General features: G+C 44.7%; 1 protein-coding gene across 2 annotated transcripts in view; it reads left to right on the forward strand.

Moving 5' to 3' along the window:
• Positions 1-6,464: 6,464 nt before the first annotated feature.
• LOC119390041 (nuclear pore complex protein Nup85) overlaps positions 6,465-22,131 on the forward strand; it is a 48,006-nt gene continuing 32,339 nt past the window's right edge. Inside the window, exons 1-8 of one of the 2 annotated variants that reach the window (XM_037657561.2) lie at positions 6,465-6,593; positions 7,188-7,281; positions 12,539-12,649; positions 13,956-14,016; positions 14,471-14,532; positions 16,109-16,158; positions 17,435-17,504; positions 19,803-19,921. In XM_037657561.2, the coding sequence (XP_037513489.1) occupies positions 6,558-6,593; positions 7,188-7,281; positions 12,539-12,649; positions 13,956-14,016; positions 14,471-14,532; positions 16,109-16,158; positions 17,435-17,504; positions 19,803-19,921 (603 nt within the window). In that variant the 5' untranslated portion in view covers positions 6,465-6,557. Of the gene's footprint in view, positions 6,594-7,187; positions 7,292-12,538; positions 12,650-13,955; positions 14,017-14,470; positions 14,533-16,108; positions 16,159-17,434; positions 17,505-19,802; positions 19,922-22,131 lie in introns of both variants that reach the window. The other variant, XM_049414627.1, reaches the window with a different exon arrangement.

Consider the following 22,131-nt stretch of genomic DNA (forward strand, 5'->3'; position numbering starts at 1 on the left):
AGGCTTAGCGTCTTGTACGAAGATACGTGCATGATGTATGGAGCGTAACGAGGACGAAGAGATTCACGGTGCGGTATGCAGACTTGTTTTGCGCCGGGCTGCAAGAACGGCTACCGCAACGACGACTCCGCTTCACGACACTTCTTCGGACCTCCAAGACCCACGCCATTCAAGCTTTGCATGGCAAAGATAGAAAGCTTACTGCGAAAGGCAAGGTCTGTGTCGTTCATTTTGAGAGTGATGACATTGTAAAGCACTATCGTCGTGTCGTTGCGGGACAAGAAGTTTTGATCCCACGTGGAAAGTGGGAACTCGCGTCCGGTGCCGTGCCGCGCTTGTTCCCAGCACTTCCACCCCACATTTCAAAGCCAAAATGTTCGGGGTTTAGGCGCAAATCCCCCCCCCCCCCCAAAACGCACGGCGTCCCGCGAAAGCCCGGTGCCCAGTTTGGAGGAGCCGCCAGAAATATAACAGCAAACCGACAGGCAGGCGATTACCTACGCTACCGAGACTGAGAGTTGCATCACACTGACATTCGATCAGTTGTCAGCTGTCGCTATGCGTTCAAAGCAGTGGATTTTCGAGAGATTTTACGACGAGCTATCGAACAAGATGTGCGGAATATTTTACACTCTCCGGCTCGGGAACGGGCTGCGCAGCGCAAAAATTTGACACGGTACACATAGAAAAGACGAGGACCAGCGCTGGTCCTCGTCTTTCCTATGTGTACCGTGTCAATTTTTTTGCGCTGAGCAATTTAATAATGGAATAATATAATAATAATATCTGGGGTTTAACGTCCCAAAACCAGGATATGATTATGAGAGACGCCGTAGTGGAGGGCTCCGGAAATTTCGACCACCTGGGGTTCTTTAACGTGCACCTAAATCTAAGTACACGGGCCTCCGACATTTTCGCCTCCATCGAAAATGCAGCCGCCGCGGCCGGGATTCGATCCCGCGACCTTCGGGTCAGCATTCGAGCGCCATAACCACTAGACCACCGTGGCGGGGCAATAATGGAATACCAACTAGCCCAATCCCACAGTTTGCTTCGGGAACGGAGACTTACTTGTGCAAAAGATAATTGTAGTTGACGAGCAGTTTAACTGCTTTGTGAACGGCTACAGCACGAAACGCAAACGGCTGTCGTACAGTGTAAGAAGTGCTGCGGGCATGAAACATCTGCTCGGTGAAGTTGAAAAACTGAAGTTGAATACTGACGACTCTTCTAGCGACAGAGTACGCGCGAATAACTGCTCGGTGCTCACATCACGGCCGATCTGTTCGATTTGTTTAAGGCACCGTTGAAGGATGCGACGTATAAAGATGAGACACCGAAAATACAACTATCCGCCGAAAAAATTGCTCAGAGACGACATCTATTCGATATAATCGCACACTGAGATTTCATTTACCGAGTTCTCGTAAAATTTTCCGATTTTGGGTCAGTATCCCTTTAACCGTCACGAAAGCGTGTCTTGTAAACATTGCAAAGCATTGGTGATGTTTTTCGAGAAAGTTTTCTTCAATAAATTGTAGACAACACGAGTACTGTTTTTCTAGAACGTTTTTGTATCTCGAGTAAGTACGCTTCTTTGTATACTATAAAGGCTTTTACAAACGTGTTGGGTTGTTCTTGGTCTAGATAAGACGGCAGCGGCTAAAATTGTGGTGGTAGTTATAAAAATTACGCTGAAAACCCTCATTCGCTTAAAAACTCCTATGCTTGGAAGTTAAGCGCAACGTAGACAGCTCAAATATTGTCACAGGGTCGTGACATCGACGAAGGCAGCAGTCAGCAGGTCCGAGATAAAACTCTTTACTTGGCCGAGCTTGTGGCCGGGAAACAAAGTCAAACTAGAGCAATAGACTGATAGCGGCGAACAGAGCGTCGATCAGCTGACAAGCAGTCAAGGGCGTCGGCTTTTATACAGGCGCTATCGAACTTTCCAGCGATATCGCTGGTGGCGGCGTTATCTCTCGACAAAGCTGGAACATTCGTGTGCGGCGCGCAATCTTACCAAAACGATCTACTACAATCGCGAAGCTTCTGGAACACTGCTTCGCGGACAGCGTTGATAACCGTCCTTGCTGGTCAAACCCGAATACATCAAAATAAAACAAGTGGGCGTGGCAATATAGACCGAACATCGAGTCTTAGCCAATCAATGAACAGCGCACGCGGGCCAATGCATACAGACGACCTTATGCATATCCACCTAAGTATCCACCTAACTAGTACAATAAGAAAGTTGCCGCGCAGTTGCCGCGAGCAACTGCGCGGCGGACCGCAGCGTTATGCCGTGGCAGCAGACGACGCGCCGATAGTGGCGCAAGACGGAACTGCAGCGCCGCTAGTTCTCGCGACCGCCGTTCGGACCACCCTCCTCCGCTGGCGGAGATACGGAGCTTTGAAACTGAGTTTGTTCTAGTAACGTTGGTTTGTACGGAGCAATTGGTACACAAGTGGCTTGCTCAGTGTGAATCAAGACTTCACAGTTCTATTCAGACAGCATCACTGATACGAAATCATTAGCAGCGAACAGAGATTTGCAGCCAGACTGAGATTCCAGAACACTCCAGTGTACTGTGCCGATTCAAATTGGCAATTGAGGGCGCCATAAACTTTCATTAAACCAAGAGGTTTTCAACACATCTTTAGGCAAAAACTATACACTGTTATGCTGACATGTTCAAAATTCAGTTGCATGCAGAAGTTTGTGTGCGAAGTGCCAGCTATGCCTCTCATGGACAACTTTTCTTGGCAATGAAGGAAAGGCTACGGGGGTGAAGCTACTGCAAATGTACTGCTCCGCGAAGTTCGGTTCGGCGCGCGTTCCGAACTTCGCGGTTTTGGTTCAAGGGCATAGCCGGGGAGAAGGGGGGGGGGGGGGTTCAAACCCCCCGAATTTTTTTAGTTTTGCTTGCACATTTATACACGCACTCATACAAACGCATGCACAAATATACATAAAGTATGGTTGAACCCCCGGAAACAAAAGTTTTGGCTACGCCCCTGTTTTGGTTTGTGAACCTTCTGTATCTCCCGTGACGTCCGTTTGATTATGCGAGCGGTCATCACGGGCTTAGACAGCCATTTGTTAGTGAAATTCGTCACGAGCTGCTTTGGCGAGTCGTCTGAAAAGTAGGAGGGTGGCGAGAGCTCACTTGAAGACGCCATTTTTACTGCAGTTGTGGGTAGTTCGGCTCTGTAGCCTTCTCTTCATTGCCAAGAAACGCTGTCCCTGAGTAGCTCAATGTCCAGCAAATGTGACTGAGCACGTGCTTTTAGATACCAATGTGTCCTGAGCACATAACAAACCACTAAAAAAAATTCGGCAGATCCCACGTACCGTGGGAGTCGATGTTATGCGAAGCATGCGGCGAGTAGGTGACTGTGGCGGAACTTTTTTTTACTGAGCGACACGTTACAAAACGACGCTAAATATTTGTATATATTTTATACGCACACATATATATGTTGAAGAGCGACATATGTGTTATATAACCGGTTGGGTAACGCTGCCAATGGCAACGTGGGTATTACCTACACCAGAAGCGGTAAGCTGATATGTAGTGCTTATACGTGTCCCGAGAACGCACGCACGTTTCACGAACCCGTGTGCATGTGTGCAAGAAGTTCCTGACAGTTCTTGAACAAGGGCATCATCACCGTGATCAGTGAGCACCAGCAGCTGGCCACTTGACTGAAGATCCCGCAAGAACCTTTCGGCGACAGAGACTTGTACATGGTGAGGGTAACCGGCCATGGATCCGGTCCTGATCGTGGTGATGATGGGTCCATGTGTAGTGAAATATGTTGTATAGCAAGCTGTTGGAAGTCGTGGAGGCCTCGGTCATTTCGTCGACAAATTGTCTGTCGACAGAGCCGGCGACATGTCAGAACCTGAAGCCACCCTTAGCGTTGGTGAGGCATAGACCGTCGGGGCTGGTAGGCCTGGATAGTGCTACGTAGACCAACATCAGTGGATGGTGTTTGTCATATTCGTAGACTACCTGGGCGTATGTGGCCTACGTAGCCTAGTCTACAAAGCGGCTGTCAATCAATCTGGCATCATTCTCTGTCAGCATGAGGCCATCGCCCAGCCTCGTAAGAAATGAAGATGACACTGCGTCGTTCTGGTGGACGAAGTGCACTTTACAGTGCGGTGATGTGGATATCATATGTAACTTTCGTTAATGTATTCCTCCGGGGTCGAGCAATGCTTCAATATAGCTTGCTAAATTATAGGAATACAAACGTAATATTTATTAGACTGCTATAAAAGCGGAGCCAACTCTGGAACTACAGACGTTTGATATGACGCCTGTATCGTAGGAGTACAGATCGTCGGAGTATCATGTAGTGTTTATTGCTTTCTTGTAATATTAGATAGCCAGCACCACAACCACAATTGACGTTGCACCGATATTACGCCTGCGTAGGCTATTTTTCCAAACCATTTTATAGACCTGGCGTGGCTCAGTGGTAGAATACCTGATTTCCACGCAGAATGCTTGGGTTCGATTCCTGCTGGGATCCTAATTTTCATTCTTTCCATTCGTTGAGTCAACGCTGCCGATGTTGGTTTTCCTTAACGCTCTAGCATTTAAGTTACCAATGTCTGTTCTCGCCGTTTCTGGGTATATAAACTGTCAATCACCTGTGGCGCATACCCGTACACCGCGGCCCGTGGTAAACGGGTATGTGCCACACGTGTCTAGTGGAAAGGGTTTGACGACGTACGCGACAAGATTTTCACGATATTCATGTCATGACCCGGCAATCATATTCGTCAAATCCTCTTACCCCCCCATGCAAATTTTGGTCTACACCAAGTTAAGGAGGCGATCATGAGAGCACCCAGATGTAGGCGGCTAGATAGATAGATAGATAGATACGTAGATAGAAACGCTCAAAGTGCCAGAGGTTCGCTAAGAAATGCTTCGCATTTAAAAAAGCAGCAAGACTAGAAATCGGCCTGTACACACTCGCTGGGAGGCCCCAAACCTGGTTGGAGAGCGATCACAGGCTGTCACAGGTTTTGGACGCAAGGTGACCCGAAGCATTGCACTGAAGACTTTTTAAAATGTGGAAAGCACAATGTGTCACACCAGCAGGCATCAGAAATTGTGCGTCGTTAGTTGAGGATCAGGGTGTGTTTGGCATAGGCCAAGACAAGTTAGAAGATTTTAAAAGGGCCCTGCAACACTTTCCAAGTAATCGTCAAATGGCCTCATTACAGGAGTGTATTCTCTCTCGAATCGACTGCAGCGAAAATTTTTAGAATCTGTCAACTCTGACCATGTTCAAAAAGTGTGGCAGGGCCCCTTTTAGGCTTTCTGGGAATATTGAAACGATGGTACATCAAGAGCCTCAGTGAACTGAGCCAAAAATATGAAGTATGTAGTGTTCGATCTCCTAGTTTAAACATTTGTTTTCTTAGTTTAGGAGCGCGCTATAAAATAGCACCTCTGTATTTCACCTAATGGACAGTTAGATTGCAAGCCAGCTCAAAAATAATTATCAGATGGGGTACTCACATGATTTGCTTTCGGGATGGAGAAACGCCCCCGATTTGTTTTTGCGCATGAAAAAAAAAAAAAATGGTGCAGCTATGCGCTAGTGGTGCGAAGACTGAGGAAACAGCAAACTGGTGGCATTCCCTTACTCCCTTCTCTCACCCTCACTTCCCTTTCCTACATCTTGCTATATTATACTATACAAGACTATATGCTTTACCCTCCCCCCTCCCCTTTTCCTTCCCCTTGCTACACTATATGCAAAAGGTTGTGCTGTGCTTTACTCTGTCCCCTCCTTTCCTTTCTAAATCTTACTTCCCTTCCCCACCCCTTGCTATATTACACTATGCAAGGCTATGTTATGCTTTCTCTCTATCCTTTTATCATTGTCTCGCCCACAGCAATTCACTAGTGATACGGTTCCATAAATGCTTGTTCTGCTAGCGTGCCTGGATAGCCGAGTGGTTACGATGCTAATAGAAGTGGAGAGGAGGAGGAGAATAAACAAATAAAACAAAATTTCTTGACGAGGCGGGATTTGAACTCGCGTACCCACGGTCCGAAAGCGTTAGTGGTGGTGTAAAACGTTTGTTTATTTACACAAAAGTTCCACACCACCACCACTACCGCCTTCGTTCTACGTTGATAGAATTTTGTTATTAGAGGTATGTTGGTAGAGTTACTAACCTTACGCGCAGGCAACGTTGGCGCAGGCTGCGCAGTGGAAAATCAAAACCGAAACAAGAAATATGTTGGCCATGACGTGTTTCCGACTCCTATGTTACGTGCACAAAAACAAAGTCTTTGAGATTTAAAGCTCATATTCGGGAATAGACTTTGAGCTTGCAATGGAAAGTAATGAACAATAAAACAATACAGGGTCTTCTGAGGGTTGACAAGGAACATACACCATACAACTTCTGGCATCATCATCATCACGTTTTCAAAGTCGCCGGCACGAGCATTAGCAGGCCGTGTGCGACTCTGCAAGCGTTGAATAATAGCGAGGCTGTTTGAAACGAAAACAGCAGCATGCATTCTTTTTCGGAGGACGAAACTTCCCTTCGGGTAAGCTGAAAACAATATTTTGTTCTATACCTTTATCCAGTGAGTGCCTCTTACCTGCCACCATCACCTTAAGAAGAACCTAAGAGCTCTTAGTGCGCGTAAAATACCAAAACTAAAGCCGATAAAGGTAGTTTCACTCCATCTACAACTTTATATGTGACATGCTGGAAGGTAGGCCTACATGTCATGGTATTTCATGTCAGCGAAGTGTATTGAACTAAGCAAAGTCGCAGGTGTTCGTGTTCGTTCTGTCACCTCTTTTACACGCTTCAACACACTTGGGAAAGCCGAGTGATCGCGAGGGTCGTCTATGACAGGGGCGTAGCCAGGGGGGGGGGTTGGGGGGTTGAACACCCCCCCCCTCCCGAAAATTTTCAGTTTTGCTTCCGTGTATATACACGCGCACATACAAACGCACGCACTAACATACATAAAGTATGGTTGAACCCCCCCCCCCCCCCGAAAAAATTTTCTGGCTACGCCCCTGGTCTATGAAAATGCTCTCTGTTTAGTGTCTCTCTTCCTAACGTAATAGCAACAGGTATCGCTGTCAGCATTGTGTTTTGATCGTGAACCTTGTTTATACGTTTTCAGTGTCGCATACGCGACCATGCATTTGAGAATGGCAGAACCGGCTTTGCTTGGGGAATCGGAAATTCCCTCATGGTTTTCCCCCAGGCTTCGAAGGGTAAGGCTCAGTTGCTGTTCACTTCTCCACAACGCGTGTTTCAATGTTCCACTGTGAAAGTAAGCTCGGTCCTGTGGCTACCGCTCACTTCCCTAGCTCTGAAACTTCGCAAACACTGTCACTTGTGCAAGCGCAGTTGTCCTGGTGAGCCCACGAAGTGTAAGCTGCAAAACGTCTGTGACGAGCAAAAGCACGCATGTTAAACATCCTAAAAAGACAGGGCGTGCAAACGCGGACACAAGAAAGAAGTCAGGAACGCCTGAGGAATGAGGGGGACAACACGAGATTTTGACTATCAACTCAGAGGTTGCAAAACGGCAGGAAAATGGATGAAACCCGCAGTCATCTTTTGGAGAGCCGTTGATGGAGTCTGCTATGGGGTATGGTACTGTAAAGTGCAAAGCCAGGCCAACGACAAAACAGCAACGCAAGTCTTGATACTCGTCATGTCTGCTGGTGATGTCATGTGGCACATGTTTCTAAACTTGTTTAAACAAAATGTAAGTTCGGGCTAGTAGAGATATGTTCCCTTGGAGCGGTGCTGCCACTTTTTCTGGTCTTAGCACACCTAAAACATGTTTACATTTGAACCACAATGTACAGATGGCTTGCACGTGACGTCATGGACTCAGCTTCTGAAAGGAACTGGGATTCCACGATGGCGGCTTTGATGACAAATAAGTTGCGTCTATGTGAAAACAACGCGGCAGCAACGTCACTTTGTGTGAATAACGATAGAACCTGCATGTGACGTTTTCAAAATGTTAATGTGACATCGGAAACGTCGTGTCCACCCATGCTTGTGCTCCAACAGGGTGCTTTCAGTGACGTCAGGGCAAGCGATCTATCGAGTTCGGACTTGCGACTAATAAGTTAGATAAATCACATATTTTGTTGAGGTGAGACCTCTAAGTTTCAGCAGTAAAAGTTACCTCACAGGTTTCTTGAAAAATTTTGTTGGACGGCATTACTTTTTCCAGTAAGCATTTATGAAGAATACCCTATGTCGCAACAAACTTTGTAAGTAATAACAACATCAAAAGGTACTGGTACTTGTAAAGGCTGGAGTAAGTGAAAAAGTACTGAACCATGTGACATTTATATAGCAAAATCACATTATGCTGATGTTAGACCGTAATTTTGTTTGCTCACAACAGTGTAGGGAGTCTCGCTGCCAAGATCACCTCAACATCATTGGCATTTTTCATATGCAATAACATCGTGGTACAGGAACACCGAGGGAGTATACATTAATTTCATCATAACCTCCTCTAAATTTGAGCGTTTGTATTCAAATTGACAGCTGCCTCATTTGGGAGAATATCTCTGAGTGCTAATAAAGCCTGCATAGCACAGTTTCCATATCAGCGTAACAGTTGTCGGTGCATTATATTCTGTCCTTCGTTAAGTGGTCAATCAGTATTTGTCACTGCTTAACAACAATATTTGCTCACAAAAGGTCATGTTCATGTGATTTAAGTCACTGTTAGTGATGCTTCTTGTACTTGCTTGCCACAGAGGTTTTGCATAGAGGCATGAGACAGATTTGGACATCATTTAATTTAAAGAAGGGTACAAAAGATTCAGTGCTGGTTTAGCCACAAATGTGGGAGAAATGATTACCTCTATTACCTTCGCTTACCTTGGTAGCCTACAGTGCTAGTGCATGCGAGCAAATACAATAGGCCTACCATAAACTATCAGTCAGCTTCACGCAAATGTCCACACCTCTGTCCATTTTGCCTCGCCTAATATTAATACATTTACTACTTCACTATATTGTCTCAAAAAGATACATTGTGTGCAGTGAAATCAAGATTGGTAGAAGATATTGTTATATTTCAAACATCAAGGTACCTTTTGTATAAGTTCTATTGTATGTTTTTTGCAAACACACTTGCAAACAAAAGCTTGAGGCTTCAGCATATTCACAAAAAAAAATTTAAATTTCACTGCTTGGATGCGTTTGTTGAATGCTCATGCATAAGCTGCTCCACTTCATATTAGACAGCATGCCCAAGATATGAAGAAAAATCGTCGCACTATTACTTTTCAAAGTTTTGCTATAAGTTTACATTCTTACTGCGTTAATTCTGTACTGAAGTGGAAGCTGTGAAATATCCTTTAATAATATTGACCTCGAGATCGAACAGAGGCGGCATCATGCGGCGAGTGGATGAAACCCCATAGCGTGGATGGCTCCTTGCATCGTCTGCTAGCCAAACTGTGTTCGCATGTGTGCGAACATCATGCATGTTCTCAGAGGGCAGCTTATACCGTTGTGTTAGCACAGTATCAAATGCTTGTACGCATACCTACACCATACACTCAAGCATTTCGCCTTCCGAGGCTTTATACACTCTAATAAGCGAACGCATGCACATGTCGGTATAACGCTAGGTGTAATCATTGTACTGTCCATTTGCCAAAGTCATTTCAATGTGCATGCCACTTTGTCGTTAAGCACGTCTCACAGTGCATTTGGTGACGTCATAAACGCAAGAAATATTAAATGTCGAGGTGTGAATGCAAAATTTTAACGACACCTTCTCGTGAAGTGCTGGCGATTTCGAAATCCTTGTAATACCGCAAAGCATGAACTCATCTGTGCACGTATCCGTGCACACAGAAAAGCAGAGTGCACAAAGTTCTACTTGAACTAATTACGCATAAATGCAGTTTTTTTTTAGCTGCTAAAGCAAAAAGTAAGTACTTAATTGGCTCAGTCATGCAACATCATTTATATTGTAGTATAGGCAGACCACAAGCTAAACTCGTACAAATGAAACAAGAAAAAACATCGAGCATAGTGCAAAGCACGACTGTCACCGAAGGCCAGCACCCTATTGTTTGACAGGGTGCACTTCTCTCACACGTAATAAGAATGTTAGGCCAGCTTAGTGCATTAATGTGGCAGTGGAGGGCATATATATCACCATTAGGCTGCCTGACACAAAAACTTTCGCCCCGCGTTTTTTTGCTGCAATGTGCTGCTGGGGGCCTGTTAGTCATAACACGGCACATCGTTGGCTGCAGCGCGCGACAAATGATTAATTACAAGCTCCTCATTATCGACACAGCCTCAGTTTCGGTTTGACAGAGCTCTAAAAACGACAAGCCGCCGGGTGCAACTATCACCACCTAGCGAGTGAAACGCTCGGTCACGTGAGCACACAGAACAGTGACGCATTTCCGCGCGGTCTGTCGTCGCCGGGCTCATCGTCGTCTGATGGCGACGATTTCCTTGTGGCGGGGATGCAAGGAATTTTCGACGTGGCGAATCACTTCAGGTTTGACACGCTGGCAAGGAGCGATTCGTCGGGAAGCGCGTCAAAACAGAAATGGCGGCTACGACGTCATGATAACTTGTACCGGCTGCAACGGTTACGTAGGGGAAGTAGGGGGGTCACCTCGGGTCACCTCCGAGGGTGTCAATGCACCAGGTGCGGCCTAGAATGCCGGATCGCGCTCGCGAACTTCAAAATTCATATAAAATACCTTCCAAGCTTTATTCGCTGTCGATATTTTGCAGATCGTACACGCACATACACGGGAATCGATCCAGCAGGCTATCTCGGCCGCGAAATTTTGTGTCAGTACCCCTTTAATGCGCTTCATTCGCCGACAATTGGCTCAAACCACTCACAGTGCTGCGCCGCTGACTGCTAACCACACTAACATGGTGATGGTGCTGCCACCTGTAGCACGATCTCTTGGCGAATAGGCTGAGCAAACAACGTTCTCATTGGGACGCATGCATTTGAGCAACCTTGCTTTTAACTCGGATCATGCTGGTTGTTGCCTTGACTCCACGGCTAAATTTATGTGTGATGCAGCATAGGTATTACTATTGTAGTGGAGCAGATGCACGAACGAGTATGCGCCTGTGAAGGAGGACGAAAAATGACCCGCGTTCTGATTGCGCGAGAGCCTGTGCCGCCTTTGCCAGCCTTACACTGTGTTAGCGTACGGTCCCTTTTCGTCGTGACCTCAGTACATCAATAAACCTCATCACATTTGGTGGAGGTGCTGGGTATCGATCCCAGTACCTCTCGCATTTTTACCTACATTTTTACATTGCAGGAAATGCTACAGAGGCCTTCTCTCTCTACTCACATTTATTTGCAACCAAAAAATAGCATGTCACACATATGAAAGAAAGGAGCAGGTATTCACCATGCACATCCATTTGGCATTAAAGGGGTCATGAACCACTTTTCCAAGTAATGATCTAATGGCCTCAGTATCGGAGTGTACTGCCTCCTGAATCAATTGCCGCAAAAATTTCTCGAATCCGTCAAGAATCAGCGGAGTTACGGGGGTTTGGCACACGCTCCCAGCGCTTTCTCTCTTTTCTCGTGCCGGCGAGCGCACTGGAAGCTAGACAGGGAGGGATGGCATGGGGGAAAGAAGTTACGCCAGCGCGCGTCATGAAACGCGATCGCTCTCCCGCTGTGATTCGCTTGCGCGAGTGCGGCTACCGTGTACTGAGGGGTGCGGCGCCGGCAAGTGGCGGCACCCCGCGGCAAGAAGCGCATCTGATCCGAACGCCGCTCTCGATTTACGTCGGCTATCGGCCAATAAGCATGCTATGTCTCTTGCGACGTACAGCGGACAGACGCCCTGCCCACCGACGAGAGTGAGAACCGGCCTCTGTTTGAAAAGAGGGTGCCTGGGGAAACGGCAACTTCGCGCTCCGCTTGTGGCCATTACGCGGCGCGCACGACTGTAATATTTGGCAGAGCAGTTCATAGCCGTGTCAGCTTTCCGCAGGATGTGTTTTTTCAATCAGCCCAAGGGGTGCTTCATGACCCCTTTAAGACTGGTACCTTTATGCTGCAAAGTTGGACACGCATGGAAGGCATCATAGGTCTCAATTTGTTTACCGCCACAAGTGCGGCGTGACTTGTTTCTGAGACCAACAGTCGCAGTGCACAACTTGTGTTCGCTGTCAAAACATAGCACGTTGTTTACTACAAGCATGAAGGGCGCACAGTTGTACGCAATTTGACCTAACTTCACATCCACATGTAGTTGTTATATATCAGCTAGTTGTTCTCTAGAAAGCATTGCAGATCACAAATAACATCCTTGCAAATGCCTGAAGTGTGGCTTGTACGAATGTACGTTACATAGCTTCTATAGCCTAGCCTGCTAAGTGCGAAGTAGAGTGCATAGAATGTCTGCTGCCTTTCTGGTGGACTTGTCTTTCAGGTAGAGACTGCATATCTGTGTGTTTTGTTATTATTCTTCTTAGAAAGGCGGACCAGACAGCAAGGCCAACGAAATGCCGGCTACCTGCACGATGTCTGTTGGAGCACTTCCCTCTACAACAGGGTGATGAGGCAGCTGGTAAACGAATCATCATGTGAGTTTACCAATGCACATATAAAGCTTTTCTTTTGCATGACAAAACAGAGTGGCCTGATGTGACCGCAACAAATCCCCTTGTCACGCTTCGGCTACACCGACATTCCTCGTTTCTACCGCTGTTGATTATAGTGTTTTATAACACCATTGGCCAAGATGGCCAATGGTACTTTCATTAACCTTTCTTGTAACATTGTCACAGTGCCGTTAGCATTGGAATGACTACAAAACTAGACATATATAAAAAAGAAAGAATGGAACTGTATAGCAGTAATACAATTTTCCCTACTGTCTCAACTTTATAATGATTAAGGTATTGCTTTGTGATTGTGCCTGAGGAATTTGTGGTGTTGTAAACCCGAACAGTTCTAGTGCTTGTATCCTTCCGATGTGAATTTGCAGCAGCGCATATCGGAAATTCTTTTATTGAGCTATGCTGCAGTGACTAATATAAAAGGACAAGTTGGATTGGTGCCATCGAATTGTTTCTTTAAACAAAGCTGAAGAATAGTATATATACAGTCAAGAAACACTTGTAGCAGTATTAGTGATAGTGAATGCTCACTTGCTTTATTGCAGTCTAGGAAATGCGTCAAGACTTGTGAATGACACTGTAATGAGCAATGCCCGAACCATTGCTTGGGAACAAATTAGTCCCCCTAAACAAGTTGAAGTTAAGTTCCCCGAATACCTCTAAAATCTTATTCATCCACTACTACTAAACAGCTGCATTAAGGGACCGGCATTGTTAGCTGCAAATTTTGGGGAAACATATTTCGCACTTGCTACTGCTCTGTTTTTGCCTTAACATTGCAGAAAGCTCACATTTTATTGTCGATACCTTTTAATGTAACGCTCAGCACAGTTGCTTGGCTAGTTAAGAAAAACCACGAGCTTGTGTTTGTCTATGAAACAAACCGGTCTGTTGCAAAGATGGCTCTTGCACGGATTTGCGTCATCATCTGACGACAGCTACAGACAGCAGCTGCTGCAAGGGGGTAAGTTTGAAGATGCTGTTTCGTCTGCCCATAGTGAAGTGAGATGGTGGATAACATTTTATTGTTAATGGTCTTTTGTTTTTGTTAGCAGCAAAACAAGTGGTGTCATGTCGAGATCATGAGGGAAGACATACGAAACAAAATCAACCGCTTTGCCTACATGGCAACCTTATTGCAACACTTGCTTCACTTAGCCCTAAATTGTTGCGTTTTGTCGCGTGAGCCCTGTACATTCTTTAAGCTGCAGTTTTTTTGTCTGCGTTCATACGCATGTTGTAACCCTGCCTTCTTATTTCTGCTCTGCAGCCGTATTCCTTGACTTGCAAAATTTTGCTGCAGAGATCAAAGGAGAAACAGCACATCCAAGGTGAGGTGCATTCAAAGTTGAGTGCTGAGTTAGTTCCTGATTGCATAACGTTCCAAAGAATGCCCCTCATGGTTCTAGTCTGTGGTGCTTGCAGTGTGGCACATGAGTGCAAGACAGGTCTGTCCTCACAAAATGGCGTTAAACATAAGAAGAAAAAAACCCTTGTCACTGGATGGGCTTCAAGTTCGTGACTACAACATTCACGTATTACAAGTATAAGGTTTAATAACACCTGTTGACAATAGTTTGCAATACTATTTGGCAATATGTTTAAATACACATAACTTGCAAGATGTGCTAGATACGCATCCTTATTGCAGTGTCACGAACATGTAAAGATGTTTACAAATCATTGACGTAGTGAGGATTGAAGAATTTTTTGCATTTTACAATGATTTCTTTGTTGTCCTTGCCCCTTGGGATTTGCTGATGTTCAATTTGGTTTTCCTTGCAGCTTAGTAACGACTAGTAGGAGCTACCGGGCCACCCTTAATGTCTGCTGGAATAGCTGCGAGGGTAAGCAATTCTTTCAACGGTGTGTGTAACATACGTTTTATTCATAAGAAGAAACAAGCGTTGCTTTATTGCATGAAAGGTATACAAAATGACTGGGACAACATCTTTTATTGAAAGTCAATATGGCTAGTTAAGGATCCATTGCAAAAAAAGTTGAGTACAATATGAATTAGCACAATATAAGTACAGCATCAGTGTGGCAAGTACTACAATACTGACAGGAATTTGCGAGTAGTAATAAAAATTCCGTATGGAATCTCATAGCTCCTTGAAAGAAGGAGCCTATTGAGCAATGGTGCAATATTTGGCAGACGTTTAATTAGGCTAGCAATATAGTTCCAAATTTTTGCACCAGCAAAACATGTTTGAATGTTATAATGGTGCCATATGTAAACCATTGCAATTATACCTGAGTATGTTATGGACCAAAATATAATCTGAGATAATAAATTGGGACAGCAAAAATGGGAAGATAAGTTTGTCTTGGCGTATAATACAGTTAAGGAAAATTTTTAATGAAAGCCTTTAACTACAGCGCAAACAACAGATGCAAGGCACGAAAGTTGATGCCTTGAGCCTTGAAAGTACTCAATGAAAGCGTTTCACATGATCATGATCTGCATTTTAGTCATCGTTGTTTGCACTCTTGTAAGAGAGTCCCTTGTCTTTGGTGCAGTTGAGTGTACTTCAAGTCTCGTGTGACAAAACATAATATTAATAATGGCTGCAAAGAAATCAAAACTGCAGGTTTGGGATAAAAATTCTTCTGTATATTGTACGCGTGTCAATCATGACATACTGAAATATGTTTTAGAAAGTTGTGCGTGTGTTTTTATGTTGGTTGGCTTGTGAGCAATGGTCTAGTGCATTTATATTCATCGCATTTACGCACTCTCTTTTGGTAAATACTTGATTCACCTGCATCACCACAAATACAAATGTTCAGTTTTGGGTCACTATATTGCATGAGAGCTTACAACAGCTTAAAAGATGATGGTCAAACTGTTGTCAGTTGGCTTGCTTTCTTGAAAGTGTTCAATTTTCTGCGGTTCACCAGTTTACAATGGCATTTTCCATTTAGCAGAGGTGCAGAAATCGGGTGACTTCACAGTTGACGTAAAACTGTCTATTGCACGAAAAGCATGTCGTATTTGATGGTTTGCCTTTAATATCTTCATTTGTCTGCGGTTGCTGCTCACAGTTGCTTAACTTTGCTCGTACTGTGTGAGCTGATGAATAGATATAGAACATACAGAAAGAAACGAGATTATAATCATAGGGCTACAACCAATGGCATTTGTCTTAACCTATTGTCGTCATCACAACCTGTTCACTCTTGTGGGGTAACACATAAATGGAGGAGCAGAAAGTGTAGTCATCACAATTAAGAAACACACAGTTCACTGTACGATGCATGGATCAGACACGCGGGTGGACAACATTTCGATGAAAGATGTGGTGGGTAAACACGCCTGATATTGCGGTAATCTGTGTACATTACATACCATCAATGTTGTTGAATGTGACGTCTCGCCGTTTAATGCACCCTTTACATTGTGTGCCATCTTATTTGCAGACGAAATGGAATCGGTAGACGAGGACAGCAGGCTGGATTTTTATGCAAAGGTGAGCACCGACCATTCACGGCCTTGGTGACAAAGATGCCATGATCGTACATGCAGGTTCAGGTGCAGCATTCCCCACATCGCTTTCCAACGTGCTTCAAGTGATAACAGTAGACAATGCGACCTGTCTCCGCAGTGCTCTGCTTTGGGTCATCAATCACCCTAGTCTTTTTTTTTTCTATAAATAGTATTTTACTGTGCATGAACTTTATTCCTTATTGCAATGGCATTGCATACAAGAATAAGATGTCTTTGTTATGCGCTACACTGATAGCAGACATAGAGGCTGATGTATAGCGTCTTATAGGCATAGATAAATTTTCGATCAGGTCTGTGTGGTAAAAATTCAAGCATGGTGCCTGTTAATGGCTTCTGTGCTAACAATAAATTGCTTATTCGCAATGTGTACATAGTCACGTGTGGAGTTGTGCATATTTAATGGTGTGATCACATGGAATCAGTACAGTGACCCATCTCGCCACTGCACGTGTAAACATCTCATGAGCTGAGATGCGGCTGCATTCGAAGTACTGGGAAGCACATACAATCCCACAAACACCAGGGAACGCCACAGAATAATCTCATGAATGCTTTGTTGAAGCTTTGTGATACAAATTTAAAGGAGATACCACAAGAATCAGTTGAGAACTAATTGACCAAACATGGCACAATGCAGAGGAGCAATGTCTTAGCACTCAGCCCTGAACAGGGTGCTGGGTTTCATAGCCCTTACTGCACTGCCAACTTACTGTCAGTAAAAGCAAAATGCTTTTATATTTCACAGTGCCTAAGCTTTGCACACTCTTGCACAAAACTTGCACCGGGGAGATCACAGGGGATGCTGTTCTTCCAGAGTTGCATGTTGCTGTGGCGTGCATGATTTGTGATCGTCGTATTACCACAATTATATTGCCTCTCAACTTTTAAGGGCAAACGACACAAAACAAGGCAACAGGCATACAAACTCACACCACATAGTGCTTTTTAGTGTGTTTTTTTCTCTCCATAATACACTCAAACCTCGTTATAACGAACACGGATATAACGAATTATCGGTTATAACGAAGTAAATGAAGAATAGTCTTGTCATAGCTACAGTGTTACAAATAAATGCTTATAACAAATTTTCGGATATAACGAAGTTATTTTCGTGGCAGATGCTACTTTGTTATGATGAGGTTTGAGTGTACTTCATTTTTGTCTGTCTCGCCTTAGACGCTGTGTGGAACTGACTAACCCAGTCTTGCACACTCTCATTTGTTTCGTTCCATGTGCAGTACGAATTACTGAGAAACATCGAGCACATTTGGCACTTGTGCGAGATCCTCTTCTTGGATGTCCAGCCAGGTGGGTTGTCATAGCAGTGTCTTTTGAGCAACTCATATAAATCAGGGAGCTCTCAGAAAATTTGTCATTTTTGTAATATTCAGGGGCAGGATGTCGGAAGGAAATGTTTTTCGTTTTGGTTTTAGTTTTGTTCCACTGAAAAAAGCTCCATTCTGTTTCTGTTCCACAACGAGAAAAAGAATGATGCGTAACGGTTTGTAATGATTTTTATTTGCATACAAAAATTTTAATTAAAGTAACAATAAAGACGTAGTATTTAATTTTTTTCATCAGTGAACTACGAATCCTCTGAGCAGGCTGAATGTTTTGCTTTGAGGGATTGAGCATGATCTCAGAAGCAGCACGTCGTCGAGTGTACGTACTCTCTAAAATGCATGACTGCTGTTCTGATAAAGTTCAGTGCCGAGAATGCCCTCTCCACCATTGCCTGTGTGGCTGGCACACCAAGGGCCTCTTGCCTAAATATGTACATGCAGGTCCGGTTGCTCTTTTTGTTCTTAACAGCATTTCACTACATCTTTACTTTGGAATCCCTGCCTGAGATACATGCTAATACTGCCCCCTGAAATATGCGTTAATGCTCACGTTGCAAGACCTTGGTTGTTCCGGATTGCCAACTTTTCATTTGAACCGAAAACTGATAAATATTTGGTTTTCACTCTGAAACGTAATAATAGATAATGTTTTGGTTAAGTTTTGTTCCAGTCAAAAATAGTTTTTTTTTTCGTTTCGGGAAAGGGGACGAAATTTCTAACCCAATAGCTATGGTGAAGCTTGTGATAAGCCAGAAAAAAATCTGTTTTCAATTTCAAATGAACCCGTGCAATTCACCATTGGAGTCTTTTTCCTTCTTTTTTTAATGTGCTTCATATAGATAGTGAAATACGTAGTACATGCTTTGACTGCCAGCCTTGATGCCAAGAAATGGCATGTGAAAGTTTATTGCTCTGTTGCCTGCTCACATGCTACATCACTTCATGTACTACGTGGACATACAGTTGAGATCACATTTCACAGCTACTGCAATGGCCGTATGTGGCACCGACCCAAGGCTAATCCAGAACACATACCAAACATAAAGTTCATGGGTCAGCAGCCGTTTGGCAGTGGCCTAATGTTAAAGCACCGAAGGCATCATGCGAAAAATGTGACTTCAGCTCCAACGCACATGAAGTTTTCGCTTGGTATGCTTTCGTATTCCTTTCTTACTAAATATTTCTACATTTCTAGTAAACATACCAGTTAACTTCCCATGTGTTCTATCCATAGGCCGACACTCACTCATGAGTCAACTCGCTCAGACTCACTCAGACTCAGATCAGACGGTGAGTCTGAGTCTGAGTGAGTCTGTGTGAGTAATATTTTGGCGAGTTTGAGTCTGAGTGAGTCTGGTTGAGGAAAATTTTAGTGAGTCTAAGTCCGACTGAGTCCGGTTCAGGAAAATATTGGTGAGTCTGAGTTTGAGCGAGCCCTAAGCGCAAAATATATTTCTTGAGTGAGTCTGAGTGAGCTCCACCTTTTTTTGCCAACCTGTGGTCCTATCTACTCATCTTCATCATTACTATCATCCTTATATTGGCTTATGTTTATACTCAAGTCTATTCACACATATTTGAACGCACCAGCATTCATACACCACCTCAGTATATTGATCAGAGGTGTGAGTTGGGTGAGGGGGGTGCTATTACCTCCCTCCACGATCTCTTTCACAGGAAGTTCTTAGTAAAAATATCTCGTGTGAGTTGTGTATTTCATAAAAATGTTTTTACTGGTTTAAAACCACTGGTAACTGGTATTTGAAGGTGCAAGATCAAAAGGCATATCGTAGAGTGCTGATTATGTGAGATATTGGTGTTAAAGAGCATGGACACCATTATCAAAAGATCTAATTTTAGCTAATGGACTCATGAGTCTACTCACTCAGGCTCACTCAGGCTCAGGTGCTGTGAGTCTGAGTTAATCCGGCTGAGTAATATGTTGGTGAGGGTTCAGTTCGAGTGAGTCCAGTTGAGGAAAATTTTGGTGAGTCCGAGTGAGCTCTCAGAGCAAAATATAGTTCTTGAGTGAGTCTGAGTGAGCTCCATTTTTTTTGCCGACCTATGGTTCTGTCTGTTCTGATTTTGTGTTTATTTCACTGTAAAAATAGAGCTCCTCAGTTCTCCTTATTCTTGTTTGCTTATTTGATGAACAATACTGTTGCGGCTAGTAGCTGCTGAGTTGTAGATAGAGGAAGAGTTGAGCAATGCAGCAAGTGCACTGAGGCCTCACTCTGCTTATTTCTTTTGCTCACTGGAACAGGCACAGCATATTTGCAGCAGCTGCAGCGCTGGGTTCAGAGCCGTTCGTTACTCGAAGCCCGTATGGAGGAGCTGTTCAGAGAGGATGAACCGCACCTGTCGCCCGATTACTGGGATCACGTGAGTGATTCGGATCGCCGTAATATTGTGCTAACCTGGTTATACATGCACGTACTGTATCATACCTGCCAACTCTCTCGATTTGCCTGGCAGGCACCCGAACTTTGAGCAATCTGCCCACTTGTACGGGCACGTCCATATATCTCTTGAGAAACCAGTGCTAGTGGCATTGCGAAAAGAAAACTATAATAACTAAGGACATCAGTTCGAAAGTTTTCTGATCACGTGCGGAACGCTTAAATCGCTTTCGCCGCAGTACACCGGTGTCATGCAAAAAAGTGCATTAAGATTGGCAAGGGGTTACTAGCTGTCACGGGACACAGCAGATTTTTGTCCCTTGATTACGCATGCATGCATGTGCCATATAATTGCGAGTACCAGTATGACCGTTGACGTCTACAAAGTTTACAGGCAATCATTCGTGGATGATGTCGCTGTGGCCCTGAGAAATAGTAAATTAACACGGACAAATTACAAAAATTAACACGTACAAATACAAACAAACAAAAAGAATCTGACGATAAGCTCACATGCAGATAATGACCAGTTTGGCCTAAAGCCCCTTAAACTTCGTAAAGTAGCGACACTTTCCTCCTCCGCTCGCGTTCCTCCTCGTTTTCCTCTCCTTCGCACTCTCTTTTCGAGCATGGCGCCACCTACCTTGCTCCCGCGTAGCAGACGACGCTTCGCAAAGGGAGCGCTTTTGCCAGGCGGCGCGCTTTAAGCATTCGCACTAGCCGTCTAGCTCTTGGTATCCTTTTTTTTAAAATAATATTGTGTTTAGGAGATGTTAGGACGCGTTTGTAAAGGACATGCGTAATGTTGAACGTTAATGTCCCGCTCTACATGAAGCCTTCTGAAACTTATACATTGCATACGCCGTCCTCGCGAGGCGAACTCGTCGTGCATACCAATGACGCACTGAGGCTGCCAGTACGCATTAGAGGTAGCCGTTCCGAAGTATCGGTTGGGTAAATATAGTTAACGCCGCTATACGTGCCTGTATTATGTAGCACTGTACACTGCAGTACAAAAGGGGGCGTATTTGAGGCATCTCTTTCCCACAAAACGATATCCAGCATTTGGCTCGCTTGTTTTCTTTTTTCTTTTTCGCCAAATCTCTGCGTGCTATGAGGCGTATTCCTGTCCCGAAACAATAACCATCAATCTCGGGTGTCTTTCCTTGCATTATCGCCGGGCGCGCCGTACTTCCAGGCACGAATGGCGTGCGTGTTATTAAACAGCACCTTGATAGGAAAGCGGCGAGCGCTGAGTTTTCAAGAAAGGAAGCGCTAACTAGCCAGACGACGGTTGTTGGTGAGGGGCAAGAAAACTCCACAAAGGGTGCGGACGGTTTTTAGAGTGCAAGAAATACATGGGCAATGGGTGTTGGCGGTAATATGCTAGTTAAAGAGTGGCGACTATTATTTATTAAGAAAATGACTGTCAGTGCAAGCAGCAGCTCGGAGCTTCATTGAAAGAAGAATGTGCCAGAAGGCGCACATCATTTCCTCTCGATACATTTAGACAGCGTTGGTCGATTCGTTAATTAGATTAGACGCAACAACCATAGTGTGCAAGTGCGCCTCGTAGACGTACTTGACATACGAACTTTACTCGCTGCTCAATGAACGAGCAAGCGAACGAATAAACTAGCCAGCTGCCACCGTAAACGTTTCCTTCGCGAGAGCTCCACTCGCGGATAATAATATCATCTGGGGTTTTACGTCCCAATACCACGATATGATTATGAGAGACGCCGTAGTGGAAGGCTGGAGAAATTTTGACCATCTGATGTTCTTTAACGAGCATTGACATCGCACGGCACACTGGCATCAAGCTATTCGCCTCCATCGAAATGTGACCGCCGCGGTCGGTCGCGACCTTCGGGTCAGCAGCCGAGCACCATAACCTCTGCTCCACCGCGGCGGAAAGCCACTCGCGGATATAAACCTCCACACGAAATGGCACGTAAACCTTCGCGCTAAATAACACGTGTACGTGAGGTTCCCGAACGATGAACGCGCCCTGCGACTCGGTTGGGCACGCACGCTTTGCCTGCCTACCTTCTATCGCAAGTCCACCGGCGGATCTGTCGACGTACAAGAGCCAAAGAAAGCTCTTTGCTCCAGGAAAAAACAAAACAAAAAACAACCGAGCGCGCAACAAAAACAAACAGAGAGTACCACTTCTAATGTGAGTTTTCACAC

The sequence above is a fragment of the Rhipicephalus sanguineus genome, chromosome 4, assembly GCF_013339695.2.
Source record: "Rhipicephalus sanguineus isolate Rsan-2018 chromosome 4, BIME_Rsan_1.4, whole genome shotgun sequence".
Classification (NCBI taxonomy): Eukaryota; Metazoa; Arthropoda; class Arachnida; order Ixodida; family Ixodidae; genus Rhipicephalus; species Rhipicephalus sanguineus.